This window comes from Pleurodeles waltl, chromosome 3_1, assembly GCF_031143425.1.
Source record: "Pleurodeles waltl isolate 20211129_DDA chromosome 3_1, aPleWal1.hap1.20221129, whole genome shotgun sequence".
NCBI classification, from domain to species: domain Eukaryota; kingdom Metazoa; phylum Chordata; class Amphibia; order Caudata; family Salamandridae; genus Pleurodeles; species Pleurodeles waltl.
Window position 1 is genome coordinate 1,935,901,915 of NC_090440.1, and position 23,780 is coordinate 1,935,925,694.

At 44.1% G+C, this 23,780-nt stretch overlaps 1 protein-coding gene across 2 annotated transcripts in view; it reads right to left on the reverse strand.

The window, feature by feature from the left end:
• The window catches only part of FAM222B (family with sequence similarity 222 member B), a 193,964-nt gene that overhangs the window by 75,104 nt on the left and 95,080 nt on the right, over window positions 1–23,780 (reverse strand). For both annotated transcript variants that reach the window (XM_069226207.1, XM_069226206.1), the window contains one exon: window positions 12,719–12,843. In XM_069226207.1, the coding sequence (XP_069082308.1) occupies window positions 12,719–12,800 (82 nt within the window). In that variant the 5' untranslated portion in view covers window positions 12,801–12,843. The remainder of the gene's footprint in view (window positions 1–12,718; window positions 12,844–23,780) is intronic.

Sequence of the window (23,780 nt, forward strand, 5' to 3'; positions counted from 1 at the left end):
AGTGATGCGTCCGTTGTGATGGTGATTTGCGGCACGGACACCAAAAAAGCCATCCCTGAAACAGGTTGGTTGCATTCCACCACCGTAGAGAGTGATGAGGACTGACCTATGTCAATACTAGATCCTCCCATGGACCCTCCGCTTGAGACTATTGTGCTGCTAGGCACTTCTTCAATGGATGCATACCTGGCATTTGGAACTACAGCAATGCAAGAACAATCATGCCTAGAAGTCAAATGACCTTTTTGACTGTTGACTGGCAATCTGACAGAAAAAGCAAAAGCAGCATCTCAAACGCTTCTACCCTTGTTGGGCTATGCTTTGCCTACGCAACAATAGAGTATGTGACAGGGAAGGACTGCACTTGCAAAGGCTGGTGGCACTGATGGTGCATAGGCTGTGGAAGAGTTGTATGGTGACTTGGGTGTGTTCTAGACATTGCAGTTGCTTTGCGTTCTTGATCAGCCTTTTATCCATTTAAGGGAAGATGTGGCCACCACTCTTTCTGAGGTGAGCAGCTACCACTGTAAGACAATTTGTAAACACCCTGGGAACTGTGGTTACTCAGATGAGCAGCACTTTGAACTGATAATGCGGGCTGTCGATATGCAGGATAGATGGGGATGTGTAGCAGGGATCCTTTAGGTTGAGAACGGTCAGGAAGTCACCTTGCTGTAGCACAGGAAAGACATCCTTAGGGGCACCATGTGGAAGTGGACTGAAAGGATGTACTTTGTACTTCTGAGGGGCCGGAGGTACAGGATGGGCCTTAGGGTCCCATCCTTTTTGGGAATAATGAAGTATACCCCTTTGCAATGTGCTGTGGCAACACAGGCTTCATTGCCTCTTTGCAGAGTAGTGCATGCTTCGCCTCTTGGAGCAGATGATGGTGTTCTGGGGTAAGTTTGTGTCTGACGGGTGGTAAGGCAGCTATATCTAGAGCCCACCAGTGTGAGGCAATCTCTGTCCAGTGAAATCCTTGCAATATTCCTCAACAGGTACTAGATAGCTGGGGGAGGGGGAGTTGTTAGTTTGGCAAAGGGATTCTTTAATGAGTGTCCACTTACCTGTAAACACTGATTGCAATCACTAACCTGGTGCCAAATCCCCAGCTAGCGAAGCCACAAATTCTGCAGTACTTTAAGAGATGAGTGGCAAAAGGTTGGACTACAAATCAAATTAAAAACTTACACAAAAAAACAACCGAACCATGGATCATAATAAGAACGAAGAAACTGAAGGGTAAGTGCTGTAATGAAAATGTCACTTACCCAGTGTACATCTGTTCGTGGCATTAGTCGCTGCAGATTCACATGTTTGGCACAGTCCGCTGCCTGGTGTTGGGCTCGGAGTATTACAAGTTGTTTTTCTTCGAAGAAGTCTTTTTGGTCACGGGACCGAAGGACTCCTCCCTCTTTGGCTCCATTGCGCATGGGCGTCGACTCCATCTTAGATTGTTTTCCCCGCAGAGGGTGAGGATGGAGTTGTTTGGTATAAATAGTGCCCATGCAATGGAGTGAATATGTATGTATGATAAGAGTTTCTAAAAATTATTTACAAATGTTCAGATGTTTAAGGTTTATGATCTACTTCTAAACGGCTACAGGCTTCCCGGGGAGGTGGGAGGGTACATGTGAATCTGCAGCGACTAATGCCACGAACAGATGTACACTGGGTAAGTGACATTTTCAGTTCGATGGCATATGTTGCTGCAGATACACATGTTTGGCATAGACTGTAAAGCAGTTACCTCCCCTAAAAGCGGTGGTTTAGCCTGTAGGAGTTGAAGTAGTTTGGAATAATGTTCTTAGTACAGCTTGGCCCACTGTAGCTTGTTGTGCATTTAGTACGTCTACACAGTAGTGTTTAGTAAACGTATGAGGCGTAGACCAGGTTGCAGCCTTACATATTTCGCTCATAGGAATGTTTCCTAGAAAGGCCATTGTAGCACCTTTCTTTCTGGTTGAGTGTGCCTTTGGTGTAATAGGCAATTCTCTTTTGGCTTTAAGATAGCATGTTTGAATGCACCTGACTATCCATCTAGCAATGCCTTGTTTAGAGATTGGATTTCCTATGTGTGGTTTTTGAAAAGCTATGAACAGTTGTTTTGTTTTCCTGATTAGCTTTGTTCTGTCGATGTAATACATTAGTGCTCTTTTGATGTCCAATGTATGTAGTGCCCTTTCAGCCACAGAATTTGGTTGTGGGAAGAACACTGGCAATTCTACTGTTTGATTTAAATGGAATGGTGAGATTACTTTTGGCAGAAATTTAGGATTTGTTCTTAGAACTATTTTATTGTTGTGTATTTGAATAAATGGTTCTTGTATGGTAAATGCCTGTATTTCACTTACTCTTCTGAGGGATGTGATTGCAATGAGAAATGCGACCTTCCAGGTTAGATATTGCATTTCACAGGAATGCATGGGTTCGAAAGGGGGACCCATGAGTCTTGTTAAGACGATGTTAAGGTTCCATGAAGGAACTGGTGGTGTTCTTGGTGGTATAATTCTTTTTAGCCCTTCCATGAATGCTTTAATAACTGGTATTCTAAATAGAGACGATGAATGAGTAGTTTGTAGGTAAGCAGATATAGCTGCGAGGTGTATTTTTATAGATGAAAAAGCGAGATTCGCTTTTTGCAAATGTAGTAAGTATCCTACTATGTCTTTAGTAGAGGCATGTACTGGTTGTATTTGATTGGCATGGCAGTAGTAAACAAATCTTTTCCACTTAGATGCATAGCAGTGTCTAGTGGAAGGTTTTCTAGCTTGTTTTATGACCTCCATGCATTCTTGTGTGAGGTCCAAGTGTCCAAATTCTAGGATTTCAGGAGCCAAATTGCCAGATTCAATGATGCTGGGTTTGGATGTCTGATCTGTTGTTTGTGTTGTGTTAACAGATCTGGCCTGTTGGGTAGTTTGACATGCGGTACTAGTGAAAGGTCTAGTAGAGTTGTATACCAAGGTTGTCTTGCCCATGTGGGTGCTATCAGTATGAGTTTGAGTTGGTTTTGACTCAACTTGTTTACTAGATATGGAAGGAGAGGGAGAGGGGGAAAAGCGTACGCAAATATCCCTGACCAATTCATCCATAGAGCATTGCCTTGTGATTCGCGGTGTGGGTACCTGGATGCGAAGTTTTGGCATTTTGAGTTTTCTCTTGTTGCGAACAAATCTATCTGGGGTGTTCCCCAAATTTGAAAGTACTTGTTCAGAACTTGGGGGTGAATTTCCCATTCGTGGACCTGTTGGTGGTCTCGCGAAAGGTTGTCTGCTAGTTGGTTTTGTATTCCTGGAATAAATTGTGCTATTAGGCGAATGTTGTTGTGAATCGCCCACTGCCAAATTTTTTGTGTTAGGAGGCACAATTGTGTTGAGTGTGTTCCTCCTTGTTTGTTTAGATAATACATTGTTGTCATGTTGTCTGTTTTGACAAGAATGTATTTGTGTGTTATTATGGGTTGGAAGGCTTTTAACGCTAGAAATACTGCCAACAGTTCTAGGTAATTGATATGAAGTTTTGTTTCGTGTATATCCCATTGTCCTTGAATGCTGTGGTGATTGAGGTGTGCTCCCCACCCTGTCATGGAAGCATCTGTTGTTATAACGTATTGAGGCACTGGGTCCTGAAATGTCCGCCCTTTGTTTAAATTTTTGCTGTTCCACCATAGAAGCGAGAGGTATGTTTGGCGGTCTACCAACACCAGATTTTGAAGTTGACCCTGTGCCTGTGACCATTGTGATGCTAGACACTGTTGTAAGGGTCGCATGTGTAGTCTTGCGTTTGGGACAATGGCTATGCATGATGACATCATGCCTAGAAGTTTTAGCACAAGTTTTGCTTGTATTTTTTGGTTTGGAAACATAGCACTTATTAGCTTGTGGAATGCTTGCACTCTTTGTGGACTTGGAGTGGCAATTCCTTTTGATGTGTTGATGGTTGCTCCTAGATATTGTTGTGTTTGACACGGTTCTAGGTGTGATTTTGTGTAGTTGATGGAAAACCCCAGTTTGTGAAGGGTTTGTATGACAAAGGTGGTGTCGTTTGCGCATTTTTTTACTGTGTTGGTTTTGATTAGCCAGTCGTCTAGGTAAGGGAACACATGTATCTGTTGTCTCCTGATGTGTGCTGCTACTACTGCTAGACATTTTGTGAACACTCTTGGTGCAGTTGTTATTCCGAATGGCAACACCTTGAACTGGTAATGTATTCCTTTGAATACGAACCGTAGGTACTTTCTGTGAGAAGGGTGTATTGGTATATGAAAGTACGCATCCTTTAGGTCTAATGTGGTCATGTAATCTTGCTTTTTGAGCAGTGGAATGATGTCTTGTAGTGTGACCATGTGAAAATGGTCCGATATGATGTAGGTATTTAGTGTCCTGAGATCTAATATTGGTCTTAATGTTTCGTCTCTTTTTGGAATTAGAAAGTACAGGGAGTAAACTCCTGTGTTTTTTTGTTGTACTGGTACTAATTCTATTGCATCCTTTTGCAGTAGTGCTTGAACTTCTAGTCCTAAAAGTTCTAAATGATGTTGTGACATTTTGCGTGTTTTGGGGGGGATGTTTGGTGGGAAGTTGTGGAATTCTATGCAATAGCCATGTTGGATTATTGCTAATACCCAATTGTCTGTTGTAATCTGTTGCCAAGCTTGGTAGAATTGGCTTAGTCTTCCCCCCACTGGTGTTGAGTGAAGGGGTTGCGTGACTTGAAAGTCACTGTTTAGGTGGAGGTGTTTTTGGAGTCTGGAATCTTCCCCTACTCCTTGGGAATTGACCCCCCCGATATCCCCTGAAACCACCCCTTTGGAAGGAACCCTGATATGGTGTGGTTCTTGATTGTTGGCTGGTGGTGTCTGTGGGTTGGCCACGAAACCCCCCTCTAAATGGAGTTTTTCTGAAAGTGCCTCTGCTCTGCGGGGAGTAGAGTGCGCCCATGGCTTTGGCCGTGTCTGTGTCCTTTTTAAGTTTTTCAATGGCTGTATCCACTTCCGAGCCAAACAGTTGTTTCTCGTTGAAGGGCATATTAAGGACAGCCTGCTGGATTTCAGGTTTGAAGCCTGAAGTGCGTAGCCAAGCGTGTCTCCTTATGGTGACAGCAGTGTTGACTGTTCTTGCTGCAGTATCGGCTGCGTCTAGTGAAGAGCGGATTTGATTGTTTGAGATCGTTTGTCCCTCTTCCACTATTTGCTGCGCCCTTTTTTGGTATTCCTGGGGAAGATGGTCTACGAGAAGTTGCATCTCGTCCCAGTGTGCGCGGTCATATCTGGCCAGCAGCGCTTGTGAATTTGCGATGCGCCACTGGTTGGCTGCCTGTGACGCCACTCTTTTCCCTGCCGCGTCAAATTTTCTGCTTTCTTTGTCCGGAGGTGGGGCGTCGCCAGATGTATGTGAATTTGCTCTTTTGCGAGCTGCCCCTACTACCACAGAGTCGGGTGGTAACTGTGAAGTAATAAACACTGGGTCTGTGGGTGGTGGTTTGTATTTCTTATCCACCCTTGGGGTGATGGCTCTTGATTTTACGGGCTCCTCAAAAATTTGTTTTGCGTGCCGTAACATCCCTGGTAGCATTGGGAGACATTGATATTGGCTATGTGTAGCCGAGAGGGTGTTAAATAAGAAATCATCCTCTATAGGATCGGAATGCAGTTGGACATTGTGGAAGTCTGCAGCCCTAGCCACCAGTTGCGAGTATGAGGTACTGTCCTCTGGCGGTGACGGCTTTGTGGGGTATGACTCGGGATCATTGTCCGGCACTGGGGTGTCATACAGGTCCCAAGCGTCTTGATCCTGATCGTCATGACTTATGGTAGTTTGCGCTGGTGAGTGCATTTGTGGCGGTGTTTGTGCCGGCGATGCCTGTGGAGGAGAGGGCGGAGGCGTGACTTTTTTAACCACTTTGGCTTGTGGTTGTGTGTCATCCTTTGGAAGTCCGATCTTTCTTTTCCTCATGATTGGGGGAAGGGTTGATATCTTCCCTGTATCTTGCTGGATGCACAGTCTCTTTTGTGTGTAGTCCGATTCTACACTTTGGAGCTCTTGTCCAAATTTGTGCATTTGACCACTTAGTCCTTGTTCCTCTGAGTAGGATGAAGGTGTGGTATTTTTCGGCGCCGAGAGAGAATGTTTTTTCGGTTTCGGCACCGACAGTATTTTTGTTCCTTTCTGCACGGATTCTCGGTGCCGATGTCTTTCGGTGCCGGTATCTTGTTTTTGTCTCTCGGAGCCGCTTTCTCGGCTCCGAGGTTGCTCCATGGCGGTCCCTCGACCGGAGTCGGGTGTCTTCGCTATGGGCGTGCCCTTTTTCGGCCCCTTCGACGGGTCGCCTGATTTATGGGTCGAGCCATGGCCTGTTGGCAGTGGCGTCCCCTGGGCTTTTGGTTTGTCGATGGATTTACTTTTCGACGTCTTACTCACAGTTTGTTGCTGTTGTTCGACGTCGGAGTCTCCGGATTCTGATTCCGGAACCGAGAATGTTTCCTCTTCGTCGTCGAAACGTTGTTTTGTCGACGTGGACGCCATTTGGTGACGCCTGGCTCTTCGGTCCCGGAGTGTTTTTCTGGACCGGAAGGCTCGACAGGCTTCACAGGTATCCTCCTTGTGCTCGGGGGACAAGCACAAGTTACAGACCAAGTGCTGATCTGTATAAGGATACTTACTGTGACATTTTGGGCAGAAACGAAACGGGGTCCGTTCCATCGGCTTCGATGTCGCACGCGGTCGGGCCGACCAGGCCCCGATGGGGGATCGAAACTGCCCCAAAGTCTTCCGATGATCGGTGTCGATGTACCTAACTATCCCGATACCGAACGGAACAATACCGACGCTTTCTTCCGAGATTCTGACTAACTTTCCGAACCGAAACACGGAGCGAAAAGGAATACGTCCGAACCCGACAGCGGAAAAAAACAATCTAAGATGGAGTCGACGCCCATGCGCAATGGAGCCAAAGAGGGAGGAGTCCTTCGGTCCCGTGACCAAAAAGACTTCTTCGAAGAAAAACAACTTGTAATACTCCGAGCCCAACACCAGGCAGCGGACTGTGCCAAACATGTGTATCTGCAGCAACATATGCCATCGAACTTTCTATATTTTATCTCACATATCTATATAGTGTTATATTGCCACTAGTTGCTGCTTGATATTGTGATGAACTGTGTGACAAATGTTGAGGCACTCTTGGGGCAAGCTGTGGCATCCTTTTTGCCCAGAGGATGGTTCTCCTGCTGGTTGTCATCTAGCATTGCTGCCCGGTCACTGCTGCCCCATTGACACTCGCACAAGAGGACAGACTGCCTGCGGACTGCTGGTTGTCCCTCACATGGAGACTTCTGTGGTAGTGTGTGTGGCTGATCGGGGACAGAGCTTTCATATTATTCGACATAGCCGCATTGAGCCTTTACCCTGCCTCCAGTGGGGTGGAGTTACTATTTCAGAGAGAGGAAGATTAGCTGCCAAAGGATGTAGCTGCATCAAGCTTTTATCCTGTCTCAGGTGGGGTCGTGTCACTCTGACAGATCTGCTGCCAGAGGACTCCACCCTTATTGCAAGAAGTTCCCGTCTCTCTCACGTCCCTGTCAGTTTGGAGTTCCTCACAACGGAGGCTGATCCCGACAAGTTGATGTGTCAATAAAGAATCTATCTAACGGATAGTTTTGCCGAGCACATCGTTGGAGTGTCCATGCCTCTGGTCAGTACACACTTCTTGGTGATCTGAATTCAATTGGATGGATCTTTGCCGCATACTAGCGTATTTATCTATGCTTCTTCGTGGGGACTCGTCATGCACTCTTACCCAAGGTGACTTCCTGCCCAAGAACAGAGCGTGCCCATGCACGAACATACTTTCTACAAGAATTCTATATTAAGTGTAAAATCTCACTTGTGACTTTACATTATTTAAATTGTATATTTATAATCTTAAGAGGCAATTTGGGAAAACTTTTTTTTTTTGCAATCTAAGACTGTTTATCATAAGACTATACCTTATTCGCTCACTTTTGCTCATCATTGGAATCCCTGTCGTTGGTGTATTTTAATCATGGCAGGAGCTGGCATGAACCAGCCCCACCAATTTTTTTTATGAAAGTGGGGAGCCAAATTTACCATGGCACAGGTGGATAAAGATTTTCAGTTCAAATTTATTAGCCGTAGGGGGGAGAGAAATTCTTGTCTGTGTGCAACACCACATATTGCTGCACAACTTGGGAGTTCAAGATAGAAAAATATATGAACATATAGCTGGTCTTGATTCTGATACGACCAGTGGGAGGAAGATTAAGATGTTTCAATCCAATTTTGAGTCTGAAAGTCATTTTGAGTAGTCTCCTAACGAAGTGGAAGAGAGGCACAAATTAATAATAGAGCACAAGGAAACAGTGAGAAAGTGGTGACTGCGGGGTTAAATGGGCTCTCTGCTGCGTGTAAATTTGGTTCACTCACTGATTCACTGAAATGGGACGCATTGGTAAAATGTACCAACAATCCCAAGATACAAGAAAAATTATTATCCCTGAACCCTTCCCTTTCCAAAGCAGTCAACAATGCCAAAAGTATCAAACATGCAGCAATTTGTGTGAAACAAATAAAAGAGCCAGAGAACACACACAGAATGAATAGTGAAGTTAAGAAATTAAATAATGCAGAAAATGTATAGAAGGTTAAAACAAACCCAGTCTTCATAACCTATAGTAAAGAAAGCTAACAAACGCAAATGTTTCACTACATTGGTAGACTACTTAAAATGACAATCATCTAGCAAACAGTTATCCTGCTAGAGGTGCTCTATGCAGGTAATGTAACAGGAGAGGTAACTTCTCAAAAGTACGTAAGGAAGTGGGAAGTAAAGTACACAGGTTAAAAACAATGCAGAGGAAGGAAAACACCATGATGATGAGAACAACTTATTTTCCAAGTCAGTATGGGATCTGAAAGCAAGATGTCATACCTCATGTGTGACACCATATTAGAAGGAGTTAACAGTTTTTGACGTTCTTGTTCTCCGTTCGCCCTCATTAACAGAAAGACTTTTCAAGAAAAAAAATGGGAGATTAAGATTTTTTTTTTTTTTCTTTTTTTTTTTTAAAGACTCCATATATCATGTCGGGAGGGTACAATAATGATCACATTCCTGTGGTGGGTATGGCAAAAATGCACATCACATTTAAAGATAGACACACCGTTGGCGAGATATACATCACTGTGAAAGGATACAATATTCTGGGAAGGGAACACTAAAAAGATCTAGGTACAATAACAATGAACATGTGTTACATCGTGGACCGGCCAATAGAGGGATCTGGAGTATTTGACAAATTCCCAAAAGTGTTTTCAGAAAACCTAGGCCTATTGAGGGGTGCAGTACATAAAATTAAGTTGAAAACTAATGCAGTAACCCTAGTAACCAAAAACAGATATGTTCCATTACTTGTGAGGGGGTTGCTGAATTAAGAATTGGACAAGGCAGTAAAGGAAAATAGTGAGAGATGATTGAAAGTTCAGAATGGTTGGCCCCAACTACCCTTGCTCCCAAGAGTGGGGGCAATGAGGTATACTTGTGCACCGATTTGAAAGGTTTGAACGCCAACATCTGGGTGAACCTTTATCCCCGTCCAAGAATTAACTAAGTGTTAAACCTCATTTGTGATGTTAAATATTTCAGTGTACTCATCCTCTCCTCTGCTTATCAAGTTGTGCTACACCCCAACTCCCAACTGTTAATTGTATTCACCACACCATTTGGTACATATCAAATACAGCATATGCAAGGCATTATTAAGGCCACGTGTTTTCAAGACGACATTCTAATTTATGGGTCCACAGAATAGGAGCATGATAATGTGTGTATTGTGCTGAGCAAACTACATGATGCGGGCCTCACAAGAAAGAAAGTGTAAAGCAAAACTGGATTTACCTTGGTTTATTATTTGGGGCATACCATCTCCAGTGCAGATATTAAATCCAAGATAAGCCTAGTAGATACTGTCAAAAACACCCCTTCCAACAAGGGAAAGGTCAAATACTTTTTGAGTTTAGCAGAATACATGGCAAGGTTTGAGAAAAACTTTGCAGACGTTGCACAACCCATGAGAATCCTACTTTAGAATGGTGAGCAGAACAGTCAATTATTTGAGAGAATAAACAAAGCTATAGTCAGTGCAGCCAGAACAGGTATATGCAACACCAGAAAGAAGGTAATACTACTGGTGCCAGTAACAGGGGCCTGGGAGCTACCTCGCCCCAGTTCAGTGAGGGGCTGAAAGAATTATAGCATTTGCATCCAGAACTCTTAGAAGTCGTGAGGTAAACTATTCAACAGTGGAAATAAACGTCTTGGCCTGTTACCGTGCAATCATTCCAAATTCTACCCATGGGATTATCTTTTGATCTGAGAACAGATCACTAACTGTTGATTTCACAAGAGATTAAGAATACCACACCTAGATTTGCCAAATGGGTGTTTGGGCTACAAGGTTACAAGATGGTGTATGTTTGCGGAGGGGAAAAAAGCTGTAGATTTCCTTTCTTGAACACACGCGCATCTGAACAGTGGTAGTGAGGAACAGGAATTGCCTATTATGTCAGTAACCGTGCCAGCTTTGATTGAAACTGAATGGGTGAATGCTATGGCTAAGGACAGTATCTTGGCCTCTTTTAAGGAGAATACTGTAAAGAGTTGGCCAGACAAATGTGGTGATGTGACCAGAGATTTTCATTGTTATTGAGATGTGTGACACAAGCTATCCATAATTGATAACATAGTTTTCAAATCTGGCAAACTGGTTCCACCTTCTGAATTTACAGAGCACATTATCAATCTAGCCCAGGAGGGACACTTAAGAAGAAGCTTGACAAAGAGCAGGGTCAGAACAGAATACTGGTTCCCTTACATGGACTCATGGCTCGAGGAAAAAGTTGGCGACTTATGCATGCAGCATTAGTGATAAATCAAAACAAGTCCCTGGGATAAGTTGGGCCTTGTCATCGTGAGTCCCCTCAAAGTCTTGGAAGTCCAAGATAAATATATAATAACCATCACTGCTTATCACTCACACTTGATATCCATTAGGTTTGCCAACCAAGTCAACACCAGCCTATTGACAGAATTTTTGTCAGATTCTTTTGCTACTGAAGGCATCTTTAGTGTCATCATCACTGATAATACAGTTCAATTCGGCTCTGAAGAGGTGAAAAACTTCAAGCCAGGACTGTCCAGTCAGCACGTAAAAACCCCTTTGTACTGTTTGAAATCCAATGGTTTAGAAGAAAGGGCTAAGAGAATGTTAAAGGAGTCTATGCAATTAAGATTGGCCACACGTACCCCTTTTGCCCTGTCAGTCAAGGAAATGTTGTGGTCATATCACATCACCCCCAACAGGGTCACCAGATTCTTTCAGTTTGAACTGCTAAGGGATAGGAAACCTAGTTCCAAATTAGGTCCTAAATGGTTATTTGGTGAGAGAAGATGTGAGAAAGGCCCAAATTAAATGGCACAGAAGGTTTCCCGCCATCAAAATCGGTACAAAAGGTTATATGATGACAAATGGACTTGGAAAGAAATTCAATGGATTTTGGTCAAGAAAGCAAACAACAATCAAAACAGGTTTGATCAATACTATAGACCTTTGAATAAAAGAGCTCACATGTAACGTGGTGATTTTAGAGGATCATCACATGTGGAGCATGAATAGACTGGTTCCTTGCCCTGCAAAGTTGATACGGGTCTGTTACTCCAGACAAGAAAGAATGTGTGACAACTTCCAATAGACTTGGTTTTAGGAAATGTATGCCACCTGCATGGCAAAAAGACTACATAATGTAATAGACCTTATGCATCCTCTCTTAGGAGTAAATTTCTAATACATCATGCATCAATATGCAAAGATCTTGCATTTTTTTCTACCGTATCAGCTTTATTTTTGGTAAAAGAGATGTGTTGTAATTTCTACATTTTATTATCTCATATATGTATGGTGTTATATTGTCTTTTCAAAACCCTGCTAAACTTTCTCTTTCACCCCCCATCCCTCTCCCTTATTTGTAACCTTCTGTTATAATGTTGGCAAGAAGCTCAAGCTATAATGTTGGTGAGGAGAAGGCAAAGAACTCAAGAGCATGTAAAGCGAGCTGGGGATACTGTCATTTGAGATTTTAATCCCCGGCACCCGCTTGCCAACATTGTTGTCGCTTCATCATTTCAATAGTAAGACAAGTAGAAGACAAGAAATTCCAAGATGATGAAAAGAGCATCCCCGGATAGGTGACATATCACAGAAAAACTGAATGAATCTCATGACATTAGTGCTGGATGAATCTCATGACATTATTTAAAGCTTTAAGCCACAATTTCCAATCCCATCCCAAGACTCTGCAACTGCCATAGGAGTTGCAAACAGGAGGGGGCTGGACAAGCGTTTGCTAAATTTTTGGCTCTAGTAGGGAATGACACACCTCTAAAAACATGTCTGGGAATGTGCTCTAATGGTACATTTGCTCAGCCAAAAGGAGCAGGTTAAAAGCATGCCGTACCCATCCTCGGCTGAGGATGCACTGAACTGAAAGGAAAAGAGACATCCTTAAATTAGTATTGCTATTATTGCTTGTCCTCTTTGCAAACTGCAAGATATTTGACTTTGAATCTTTCCTGCAGGAGGAATAAATATGGAAAAACATACAAGAGGGCAAGAGATGCCCAAGACAAATAATTCACTTACATTTCTGAAGTCCAGTGTTCATCTGCGTGTGGGAGAGCAGCTGTAAGGAGAGGTCACCTGGTCCTGATAGACAGGCCAGCATGGCAGGCGGGCACTAACACACCATTGGGCAGGCACTTCTAGCACTGTAGAAGAGAGTCCATGGTTAGTCACAAGCAGAGTTAGCAGACACGTGAGTTCATAAAGACTACAATCATGTACAAGATTTGAGCAACAAATCAACCAATTTTAACAGAGAATAATTTTCAATCACTAACCCAAAATATGTTTAGATGCATAGGTATGCATAAGCAATGATTCAGTACAAAACAATGTCCTGTATTAACCAGCAGACCAAAAGCTGAAGAACATTACAGCAGATTTAAGAAGCAAGCTAAATGTTCCAAAAATCTGGAAATGCTCCTCCGAAGACTTAAGGACCAGGAATAAATTGGTGGTTTAAAATAGAATGGATGCAGAGATACTGGCACTGCTTTCAGGAAAGGTTCACATCTCTCTCTCTGCACCAACTATATGTTAAAACATCAGTGAGAAACTAATTCGGGATCCAAATGGCTCGATATTTTTTTTTTCATCAAAAACCGTAACATCACACTACTGGTAAAGGGTAGGTGGGATTTCAATGCGCAAGAACACCACCACAATTTGCACCACCTAATTATTCAGAGGACGTATGGGGTGTTAAAAGTGAGAATGTTCGCTGCTCCCACGTGTTTTATCTTTAATTTTTTTAACTAAATGCCTTCCAACTCCACCTATGCTACTAAACGTCATTACCTAAATTTGTATTGTGCTCTAATCAACAGTGGTATACTCTTTAATCTGTCAATCAGTACAGCTCAACCAGTTATGTACACTAGAATGTATGGGACCCAGTTTTGTATATGGTTTGGCTTCATTCTCGCCTCTAGAAGGAACTAATTTAATACAATGTAGCTCCAACTGTAGAAGCTACTCACTTCAAGTCATTATTTTCAGCACTGTGAAGTGAACCCCAGCTTTCGTTCTGTACGTAGAGGAAATAGTTTTTATCAAATGTTACGTAATTTGTTTTGTACTTCATGTAACTAAAGTCATACCACAAGTGATGAGGGGGGCCAGGGAAGGGAACAGAAAAGATGGAAATGGGATCACGAGAGAGTACGAACAAGGATGAAAAAAAGGTGATGTGGAAAGAGGTGGGCTTTTAAAAACGCTAGTATTTCACCAGCCTGAGTGACGGTATGGTTGTCGGAAGTCTACACCTTGCTAGCGGACAGCGAGAGTGAGCAGGAAAGGTAACTGCTTGTGGGGTAATGTCAGAGCAAGGCATGGCAGGTGGAAATCATGATTCAAAGTTCAAGAAACATTATGGCAGGGAGTGCCAGCAATTGCCCCCAGACGACCAAGGAATCCATTTTGGACTCTAGCCTTTGAGACTGATTAATAGAGCAACCTCCAAAGAGTCGGTATGATTTTCTTTCAAACTCTTAGCAACTGTACTGGCAGCTAAATACTTGTGGGGGGTTATACTCTCATTTCAAGTACACCAATAAGGAGAACTTGGTAGTAATCCAGAACGTCAAAATTCTGCTTTACAATGGTCATTTACTAGGAATGAGTCTGTCGTTTTCTGAAAATGAAAAAAAAAAAAAAAACAGTTGAGTTTTTAAATCACTCCTCTCTATTCAGCAGCAACTCATTAAGCCTGGAAGGAGAAACAATTATTTGCATTTTTTTTTTTAAACCAAACTGAGTTTTAGTAGCACAAAACAAAAAAACAAAAAAGCCAGAGTATTACGCTGTGCGGGTTTTGCACAGGATATGGCGCGCCCTTTAAATGATCTCTTCACAATGTTGGACGACCGGTAGCAGAATATGTTGTGGGCTTTCCAACAGGAGTGATCAGCGAGTGTGTAGGTGTATGCGTTATGTTGTCTTTGTGCTTACATCTTTCAGAGTGTACTATTCCCGAGCCTATGTTTAACTTTCGTCCTTTGTGCCTGCCCAGCTGTGCATGCCCTCATGCCCAGTCAGGAGTGTCACCTTGCCCTGATCGGTTTCAACCTCAGGCGTACTGTGTACTTTCAAAAGTGGTAAGATCCTGGTAGTTGTGTTCTCTCCCGCCTCACAATGAGACAAGTGGGTGGGCAGGAGAAGAGAGGGAAGAAGGGGAGTGGTGCAGGTTTCGGGATAGAGATCAAGAACAAGAGCTGATCCGTAAAACAGCCGGAAGAGAGGTGGAAGACCGAAGGTTTTATGACGGGTGGTGGCCGGGGTTGAGGTAGAGAATAAAATAAGTAAGGATTATGTCAGTGGCGTAACTGCTATGAGCCTGGTCACGTTTGTGCATTTCTTCAATGTCTCTGAATTTAATTGGGTGAAGGTGAGGGAGTTTGAAAGACGGGGAAAGTTTGCACTGGATGAGGTGATAAAGGGTATACAAAGGACGAAATGCTGCGAATGCATTCGGTCATGCTCCAAGGGTGGCACCATATGACAGGATTGTAGAAATATAATCTTCAGATTAAAAAAAGTCGACTGTGGAAAAAATGCCAAATTGAGAAAAGATCTCATGCAGAAAATACTGACGGGGGAGAAGACCGTTTGTAGTAAACATATTTTACAATGAAAAGGGATAAGGCAGCTGAGCAGAAAAACAAATTGAAGGGAATATCTGGGCCTCTGGGGTCTTACCCCACTCTGTCTGGTGATGCTGCATATTTTGGGCCAGCATATTAAACAAACCAGCACGTCACGGCCAGCACATTAAACTTGTATGTTTTCAACGTTTTAACTTTTTTTAACTAGTAATTGAGGATTTCCATTTTAGGGACGTAATGTGCTGCAGGTTTCATATTCCTGGTATGCTTTCTGTTAAATCAATTAAAAAAATACATAGATTTATATCTTTGTGCATGTATATACTTATATGAAACAAGCACAAAGACAGCCCATTTTATTTTCAAATAAATTAAAATTAAATATATATATATATATATATATATGGAGACAGAGAGAGAAAGAGAGAGAGACTGACTCGCTGGCTCACACAAGGGGGCAAGTCGGTTACAGCACCAGCTGCTCCTTTACATACCCTTCAATGCTACTCTTAGAGTATAGGCCCAGAGCCAGTGCCTCTTCTCAAGAGTCTGAAAGAAGTGTTAGAATATTATCTTCTGGTGATTGTCAGTAGGTAGTTATAGTTAGGAATATGTTTCCATAGGGAAACCATTTTTTGACCTGCCTATATATCTTTGGCTTTGTTTGCCAAATCTTCATGAACTTTTCTAAAAAAAAAATAGTGTGCCGTTGATTCTTGTGCATGGAAAGTTTCGGAATGATCTGTGAAGCGGGGGCTGAGGAAAGGGGGCAGGGGGTCAAAATAGTGGGTATCCCATGTTAATTCCCATAGGAGTTTTGAACACGACTACAGCCCAAACCGCTAGGCTGAATTACACCAAATGTGGCAGAAAAGTAACTTTTGGTGCACAGAATACGCTTTTTTATATTTGGTGTAAATCCGTTCAGTAGTTTTTGAGCTATTAAAAGGAAAATCAAATTTGTATATCTGGGATCTGGGCAGAGCCTAAGCACTGATCTCATGGTGAGATCACTGGCTGTCAGCACTTCAGCCAGAAAGTGATGACAGCCATCTTGGGACCAACATACATGATAGCACCCACTGAAATGCACTATAATGAATGGCAGGTTTTGAGGGTCACAAAAAGAAGAATGTAGAAAGGGTGATACATTTAAATTACAATATAAATCATTTGTTGATGGTGCCACACTAATTTTAGGAATTGTGGTGTGTTCTAAGGTGATTTCACCCTACTGGGATTTCATGAATCATGTTTGAGAGAAAACAGTTTTCTCATGATTTTCCCATAGAGGTGATGAAAGGTGCTCCAGAAGCTAAAATCAGAGCAAATTTTCTTTAAATTTACACTTTCTCAGCCATACGATAAAGTCTGACATTCTCAGTAAAGCATGTCATTCCAACAGGAGAAGGCTGTCAGTTGATTTCCTTATATACTACTGCCAGAGTGTTCTTAAAAAAATAAAAATAAAACTATAGTGCTAGCAGTCTTACATATGACAAAAGTGTGACACACCTGAAGTCATCTTATGCCAAACTGGTAAAACTTAAAACATTTAATTTAGAAAGGAACAAAATGAGGGGGTTCACTTTGTCATAGAAATTATGGTTAGTGCCTTAGGGAAACCAGCTTCTACAACGAAGACTGAACCCCACAGGCTTAACCACGCATGCGACATTACCACATGCCATTACCACGCATATGCCTTTACCACGCACAAATGTTGTTGTAAAGGAGTGAATGGTAAAGGCATATTCGTTGTAAAGGTTTTGCAGGTAAGTATTAAGTGTATGTGTGACTATAAATATACACACACCTATGGGAAAGTCAATTTTAGGGGTTAGGGTGGGTATGAGTTGAGGAGCAAGTGTTTTTTTCATGGTTTAGGGTGGGTATGGGGTTTTGGGTGACAAGGCTAATTTTAGGGTAGGTATGGGTGTTTGAGTGCAAGGGAATTTTTCAGGGTTCAGGGTGAGTCTGGGTTTTGGGTGGCATGGGGTATTTTAGGGATCTGCTAGAGCCTTCCAGCTGCAGATTCCTTACCTTAGAATTTCCATCAGGTGTCAATCTGGATCCAGAGATTTGTCTCAAGCAGTACCCGTGCGTGTTGTTAGGTGGCGTTGTTGATCGACTCCGTGGTTGGCGTCGTGCTGGCAAGATATGATGTGCCGGTCATATATAGGTGCCTCCTCAGTGCGCTGACATAAGTTTCTTTTCATGACTTTCCACGCCAGAAGCCGGAGCCATGAAGAACACGGACCATGGTTTGTCAGAACAAGGGCCCTGAAAGGGAAGTGCCTGTCCCTAGAAATTGGTTTGCAGAGCGAGGAGGATGGGTGGGTCAGTTAGGAATCTGCAACAAAATGCACCTCTACCAGATAATTTGTAACTTCTTTATTTGATAGACTTCTTGTTGCAGATTTTTTACCTTAGAATGTTTAATAGCCCTGATGTTTTGTCATGTTTTTCGTTATGTTCAAAATATATCAGCCACGTTTCAGAATTGCCTTGTTCTAGTGATTTTTAGTTCTGTTTCACTCGTCATAACGTTTTGTCCACATAAGCTACCCACGCTAAATTTGCGTCTTTTTCCCAACATTCTAGGGATTATAGAGGTACCCAGAGTTTGTGGGTTCCCCTGGAGGACACCTAGAAATTAGCCAAAATACAGCAAAAAAAAAAAAAAGATTTTTTTTTTTTTTTTTTTTTTTTTAAATGGGGGGAAAAAAGGGCTGGTTTTTCCCCTGAAAATGGCATCAACAAAGGGTTTGCTGTGCTAAAAATCACCATCTTCCCAGCTTTCAGAAACAGGCAGACTTGAATCAGAAAACCACATTTTTCAACACAATTTCGGCATTTTACTGGGACATACCCCATTTTTACTATTTTTGTGCTTTTAGCCTCCTTACAGTTAGTGACAGAAATGGGTGTGAAACCAATAATGGATCCCGGACAGCTAAACGTTTCTAAAAAGTAGACAAAATTCAGAATTTAGCAATTGGTCATTTGTGTAGATTCTAGAAGGTTTTCGTAGAGAAAATAGCAGCTGAAAAAAAAAAATATATATATATTATATATATATATATATATATATATATATATATATATATATATATATATATATTGAAACTGAAGTGGAAAAAAACAGCCATTTTTCTCCACATTTACTCTCTAACTTTTCCTGCAATGTCAGATTTTCGAAAGCAATATACTGTTCCGTCTGCTCGAATTCTGGTTGTGGGGATATGTAGGGCTTGTAGGTTCATCAAGAACTCTAGGTACCCAGAGCCAATAAAGGAGCTGCACGTTGCAATGGGTTTTCATTGTATATAGGGTATACAGCATTTCATTTGCTGAAACAGAAATAGTAAAAAATCGATCAGTTAATTTGTAAAGCGCACTACATACCCGTGAGGGTTTCAAGGTGCTGCTACTGCTCGAAGAGCCAAGTCTTGAGTAGTTTTCTGAAGGAAAGAAGGTCCTGGGTCTGTCGTAGATCCGGCGGGAGGGTGTTCCAGGTCTTGATGGCAAGGTACGAATGTACGAGAATGATCTGCCGCCAGAAGATTTGCGTCGGATGCGGGGAACGGAGGCGAGGTTAGCGGAGATGCCGGGTGGGGGTGTAGAAGCGGAGTCTGTTGTTCAGGTATGACGGTCCGGTGTTGTGGAGTGCCTTGTGTGCGTGGGTGAGGAGCTTGAAGGCGATCCTCTTGTTGACGGGGAGCCAGTAAAGGTCTCTTAGGTGGGGGGTGATGTGGCAGTGGCGAGGGATTTTGAGGATGAGTCTGGCGGAGGCATTTTGGATGCGTTGGAAGAGTTTGGATGAGATACCGGTGTGGAGGGCGTTGCCGTAGTCGAGTATGTTGCTGACGAGGGCCTGGGTTACTGTTTTCCTTGTTTCTGTTGGGATCCATTTGTAAATTCTGCGAAGCATGCGGAGGGTGTTGTAGCAGGAGGAGGAGGAGATGGCGCTGACCTGCTTTGACATGGAGTGTGAGGAGTCGAGGGTGAAGCAGATGTTTCGTGCGCTGTCGGGAGGCGTTGGTGGAGGAACCTGTGTGGACGGCCATCATGAGTTGTCCCAGGCGGAGGGGGTGCGCCCAAGGATGAGGACCTCTGGTTTGTCCAAATTCAGTTTTAGCCGGCTGTCTCTCATCCAGTCGGCGATGGCTTTTAGTCCCTCGTGGAGGTTAGTTTTGGCGGTGTGCGGGTCCTTGGTGAGGGAGAGGATGAGTTGGGTGTCGTCGGCCTAGGAGATGATGTTGCGGTTGTGCTGATGGGCCACTTGTGCGAGGGGGGCCATGTAGATGTTGAACAGCGTCGGGCTGAGGGATGAGCCCTGGGGTACGCCGCAGATGATGTTGAAGGCTTTAGATTGGTACGGGGGAGGCGGACTCTTTGGGTTCTGCCGGTGAGGAAGGATGCGGTCCATTTGAGGGCCTGGTCCTGGATTCCTGCTGCGTGGAGGTGGGATTTTAGGGTGTGGTGACATACGGTGTCAAAGGCGGCTGATCGGTCTAGGAAGATGAGGGCTGATGTTTCTCCATTGTCGAGGTGGCTTCTGATGTCGTCTGTGGCGGCAAGGAGGGCGGTTTTGGTGCAGTGGTTGCGTCTGAAGCCGGACTGGGAGGGGTCGAGGATGTTGTTGTCTTCGAGGTACCGAGTGAGCTGAGTGTTGACGATTTTCTCAATGACCTTCGCCGGGAACGGGAGCAGAGAGATGGGCCGGAAGTTTTTCAGGTCCTTGGGGTCCACCTTTGGTTTCTTGAGAAAGGCGTTGATTTCGGCGTGTTTCTAGCTGTCCGGGAATCTTGCAGTTTCGAAGGAGATGTTGATGGATTTCCGTAGGTGTGGTGCGATGGCCGTGTCTGCTTTGTTGAAGATGTGGTGTGGGCAGGGGTCTGATGGTGATCCGGAGTGGATGGAGTTCATGGTCTTGCGGGTTTCGTCGTCGCTGATATTGGTCCAGGAGGTCAGTCAGTTGGAGCGGGTGGAGTTCGTGGTGGGTGGGGTAGGAGCATCTGGAGTGTGAGGGGAGTTGAAGCTGTCGTGGATGTCCGTGATTTTTCGGTGGAAGGCGGTTGCTAGGGCGTCGCAAAGTTCTTGGGAGGGGGTGATGTCGTTGACGGTGGCGTTTGGGTTGGAGAGTTCTTTTACGATACTGAAAAATTCTTTGCAGTCGTGGGCGGTATTTTTTATAGGCGTGTTTGGAAGGAGGATCTTTTTGCTAGCCTGATGAGTTGGTGGTGTGTGTGTGTGTGGCATCCGTGAGGGCCGTGTGGTTGTCTGAAGTGCGTTCGAGTAGCCATATTTGCTTGAGTTTTCGGCAGTGGCGTTTGGAGGTCATCAGTGAACCAGGTGGCTTTTTTGCTGATGTGGTTGTTGGAGGGTTTTCTGAGGGGAGCAAGGCGGTCGGCGCAGTCGGTGATCCATAGCTTGAGGTTGTGTGCGCCTCGATGTCAGGGTCGGTGGCGTTGACAGGCGGTTTATGGGCTAGGGTGTTGATTAGTTGAAGTTCGGTGACTTTGCCCCATCGGCGGCGTGGTGGTTGTTCGGTGAGGTGGTGTTCTGTCTGTTTCTTGAAGGTGAAGTGAATGCAGTGGTGGTCGGTCCAGTAGAGTTCGGTGGTATGATTGAAGGTGACGTGGTTGCTTGTGGAGAAGATGGGGTCAAGGGTGTGACCGGCTGTGTGGGTGGGTGTGTTGACGAGCTGTGTGAAGCAGAGGTTGGCGAGGTTTTCGGTCAGGGTGGTGAAGTTGGTGTCATTGTTGTTTTCGAGGTGAAAGTTGAGGTCCCCGAGGAGGATGTAGTCCGTGGAGGCGAGTGCGTGGGTGCTGGCCAGGTCGGCAATGGCGTTGCTGAAGGGTGCCCTGGGTCCTGGGGGTCTATAGATGAGTGTTCCTCTGAGCGTGGTGTTGGGGTCGGTGCGGATTTGGAAGTGAAGGAGTTCGGCGGCGCTAAAGGAGTCATCCGGGGTGGTTTCGACTTCGAGGGTGGCTTTGTGGACGATGGCTATGCCTCCTCCGGTTCTGTTGGTGCGGTCTCGGTGAGCGACTTTGTATCCGTTCGGGATGGCTATGGCGATGGCGATGTCAGGTGCTGAGGAGTCGTTCCACCAGGAAAATAGGTATCAAGAAAACCACTGTATTTCCAAAATGTGCACAAGATAAGGTGTTGAGAAGCAGTGGTTATTTGCACTCTCTGAATTCCTGGGTCCCCATACTAGCACGTGTATAACAGGGCATTTCTCAAGTAGATGTCTTTTTTTAAACGTCGTCTTACATTTGTAGATAAAGACAAGGGGCAATAACACTTGTTTTGCTATTCTGTGTCCCCCCCCCCCCCCCCAAGTCTCCCAATAAAAATGGTAACTCAATTGTTTGGGTAGGCCGAATGCCCGCTATAGAAAACACATTTTTACATTGAAATCGGACATGTTTTTTTAGAGAGTGCCTAGCTGTGGATTTTGGCCTCTAGCTCAGCTGGCACCTAGGCAAACCTACCAAGCCTGTGCATTTTTCAACAATAGACACCTAGTAGAATCCAAGATGGGGTGACTTGTGGGGCTTTGACCAGGTTCTGTTACCCAAAATACTTTGTAAACCTCAAAATTTGGCAAAAAAAAGAAAAATGTTTTCCTTACATTAAATTGACAGTTCTGCAATCTGAGAATTCCTTCCACCCAGCATTTCCCAAAGTCTTACTTGTGTGGGTAGGTCTAGTGCCAGTGGCAGGAAATGCCTCAAAACACGTGGACACATCACATTTTCCCAAAGAAAATTGACCTGCTTTTTGCAAAGTGCCTAGCTATGGATTCTGGCCTGTAGCTCAGCCGGCACCTAGAAAAACCTAGCAAACCTGGACATTTATGAAAACTAGACACCTAGGGGAACCCAGGATTGGGTAACTTGAGGTGCTCTCACCAGGTTCGGTTACCTAAAATCCTTAGAAAACCTCAAAATTTGGCAAAAAAATAAAACAATTTTTCCTCACATTTCGATGCTGCAAAGTTCTGGAATCTGAGGGGAGCGCTACACCGTTCCCCCAGTCTTCCGATAAAAATGGTACCTCACTTGTGTGGGTAGGCCTAGCGCCAGTGACAAGAAATGCCCCAAAACACTAAGTGAACACATCAAAATTATGAAATACAAAACTTTGTTTTTTGGGGGTGAGGGGGGGCCGCGTTGTTGGTCCTGGGCTCAGAGGCCATCCAGGGAAACCTACCAAAGCCAAACATTTCTGAAAACTAGACACCCAAGGGAGTTCAGGGAGGTGTGACTTGCGTGGATCCCCCAGTGTTTTCTTACCCAGAATCCTCAGCAAACCTCAAATTTAGCTTTAAAAAAAGAAAGAAAAAAAAACATTTTTGCCACATTTCTGTGTGGGATCACTGCACCGGCACAAATGTCCAACCACCCAACATTCCCCTAGTCTCCTGCTAAAAATAACAACTCACTTGGGTAGGTGGGCCAAGTGCCTGTGACGGGGAAGAGCCAAAAACATGTAGAAAATCAGGGGAAGCCAAAGCAGGTCCAAAAGGTCAGTTTGAGAAGAAAAAAAATACATTTTTAGGCTGACAAGTGGGGCCGAATTTTTATAGGTATAGATGTGACAATGCTGGGTGGTAGGAATTTTGTGAATTCCTGCAGATTCCAGAAGATTCCATCACAAAACGATGGGGAAAATGTGTGATTTCCAGCAAAGGTGGAGGTTTGCAGGGCATTGTGGGTAAGAAAATGGTGCAGGGTGCATGTGAAGCAAACCACCCTGGACTCACCCAGATGTTTATTTTTCAGATGTGTCTAGGTCTTGTAGATTTTTCTACAGGGCAGCGTCCCAAAGTCCAGAAAGAGCAGCCCTCACCATTCCGAGTGGGACGGTTTTGAGAGTTAAACAAGCTATCATGGCCCAAATGTAAAACCAAAACCCCAAAAAATCAAATGTCATCTTGCTTGCCGTGGGATAAGATGTTTAAGTGTGCGGGGGAGAGCTGCAAAACTGTTACCCCCTTCAGTTATTGGTAGCCCCCACCCCACTATTTTTATTTTTTCATTCCCTGGCATCCAGTAGGCTCTCTGCTCTCCCCCCCCCCCTTCCACTTATTTTACCCCAACCTCTTTTTTTGAAGAAAAAAAAAATGTCCTTGGTCTCTGCTGGGCTTCCTGTCCCCATTGGGGGCAGCTGGGCCTTACAAACATAGGCCGATCTTCCCCCAAGGGGGGCAGAAATGGCCTAAAAGAAATTTGCTACCCAGGGAAGCGACCCTTGACAAAAGGGTTGCTTCCCTTGTGTGAAATTGTTGCAAAAAAAATAAAAATCCTTGGTGTCTAGTGATTTCTTCTCCCCCCTGGTGGCAGATCAGCCTAATAAAAATAAGCCGATCTGCCCCCAGAAATGGCCAACAGTAATGTGTCCCCATGGGGAGCGACCCTTGCCCAAGGGGCAACCCTCCAAACAAAACACACATACCAATCCCTGGT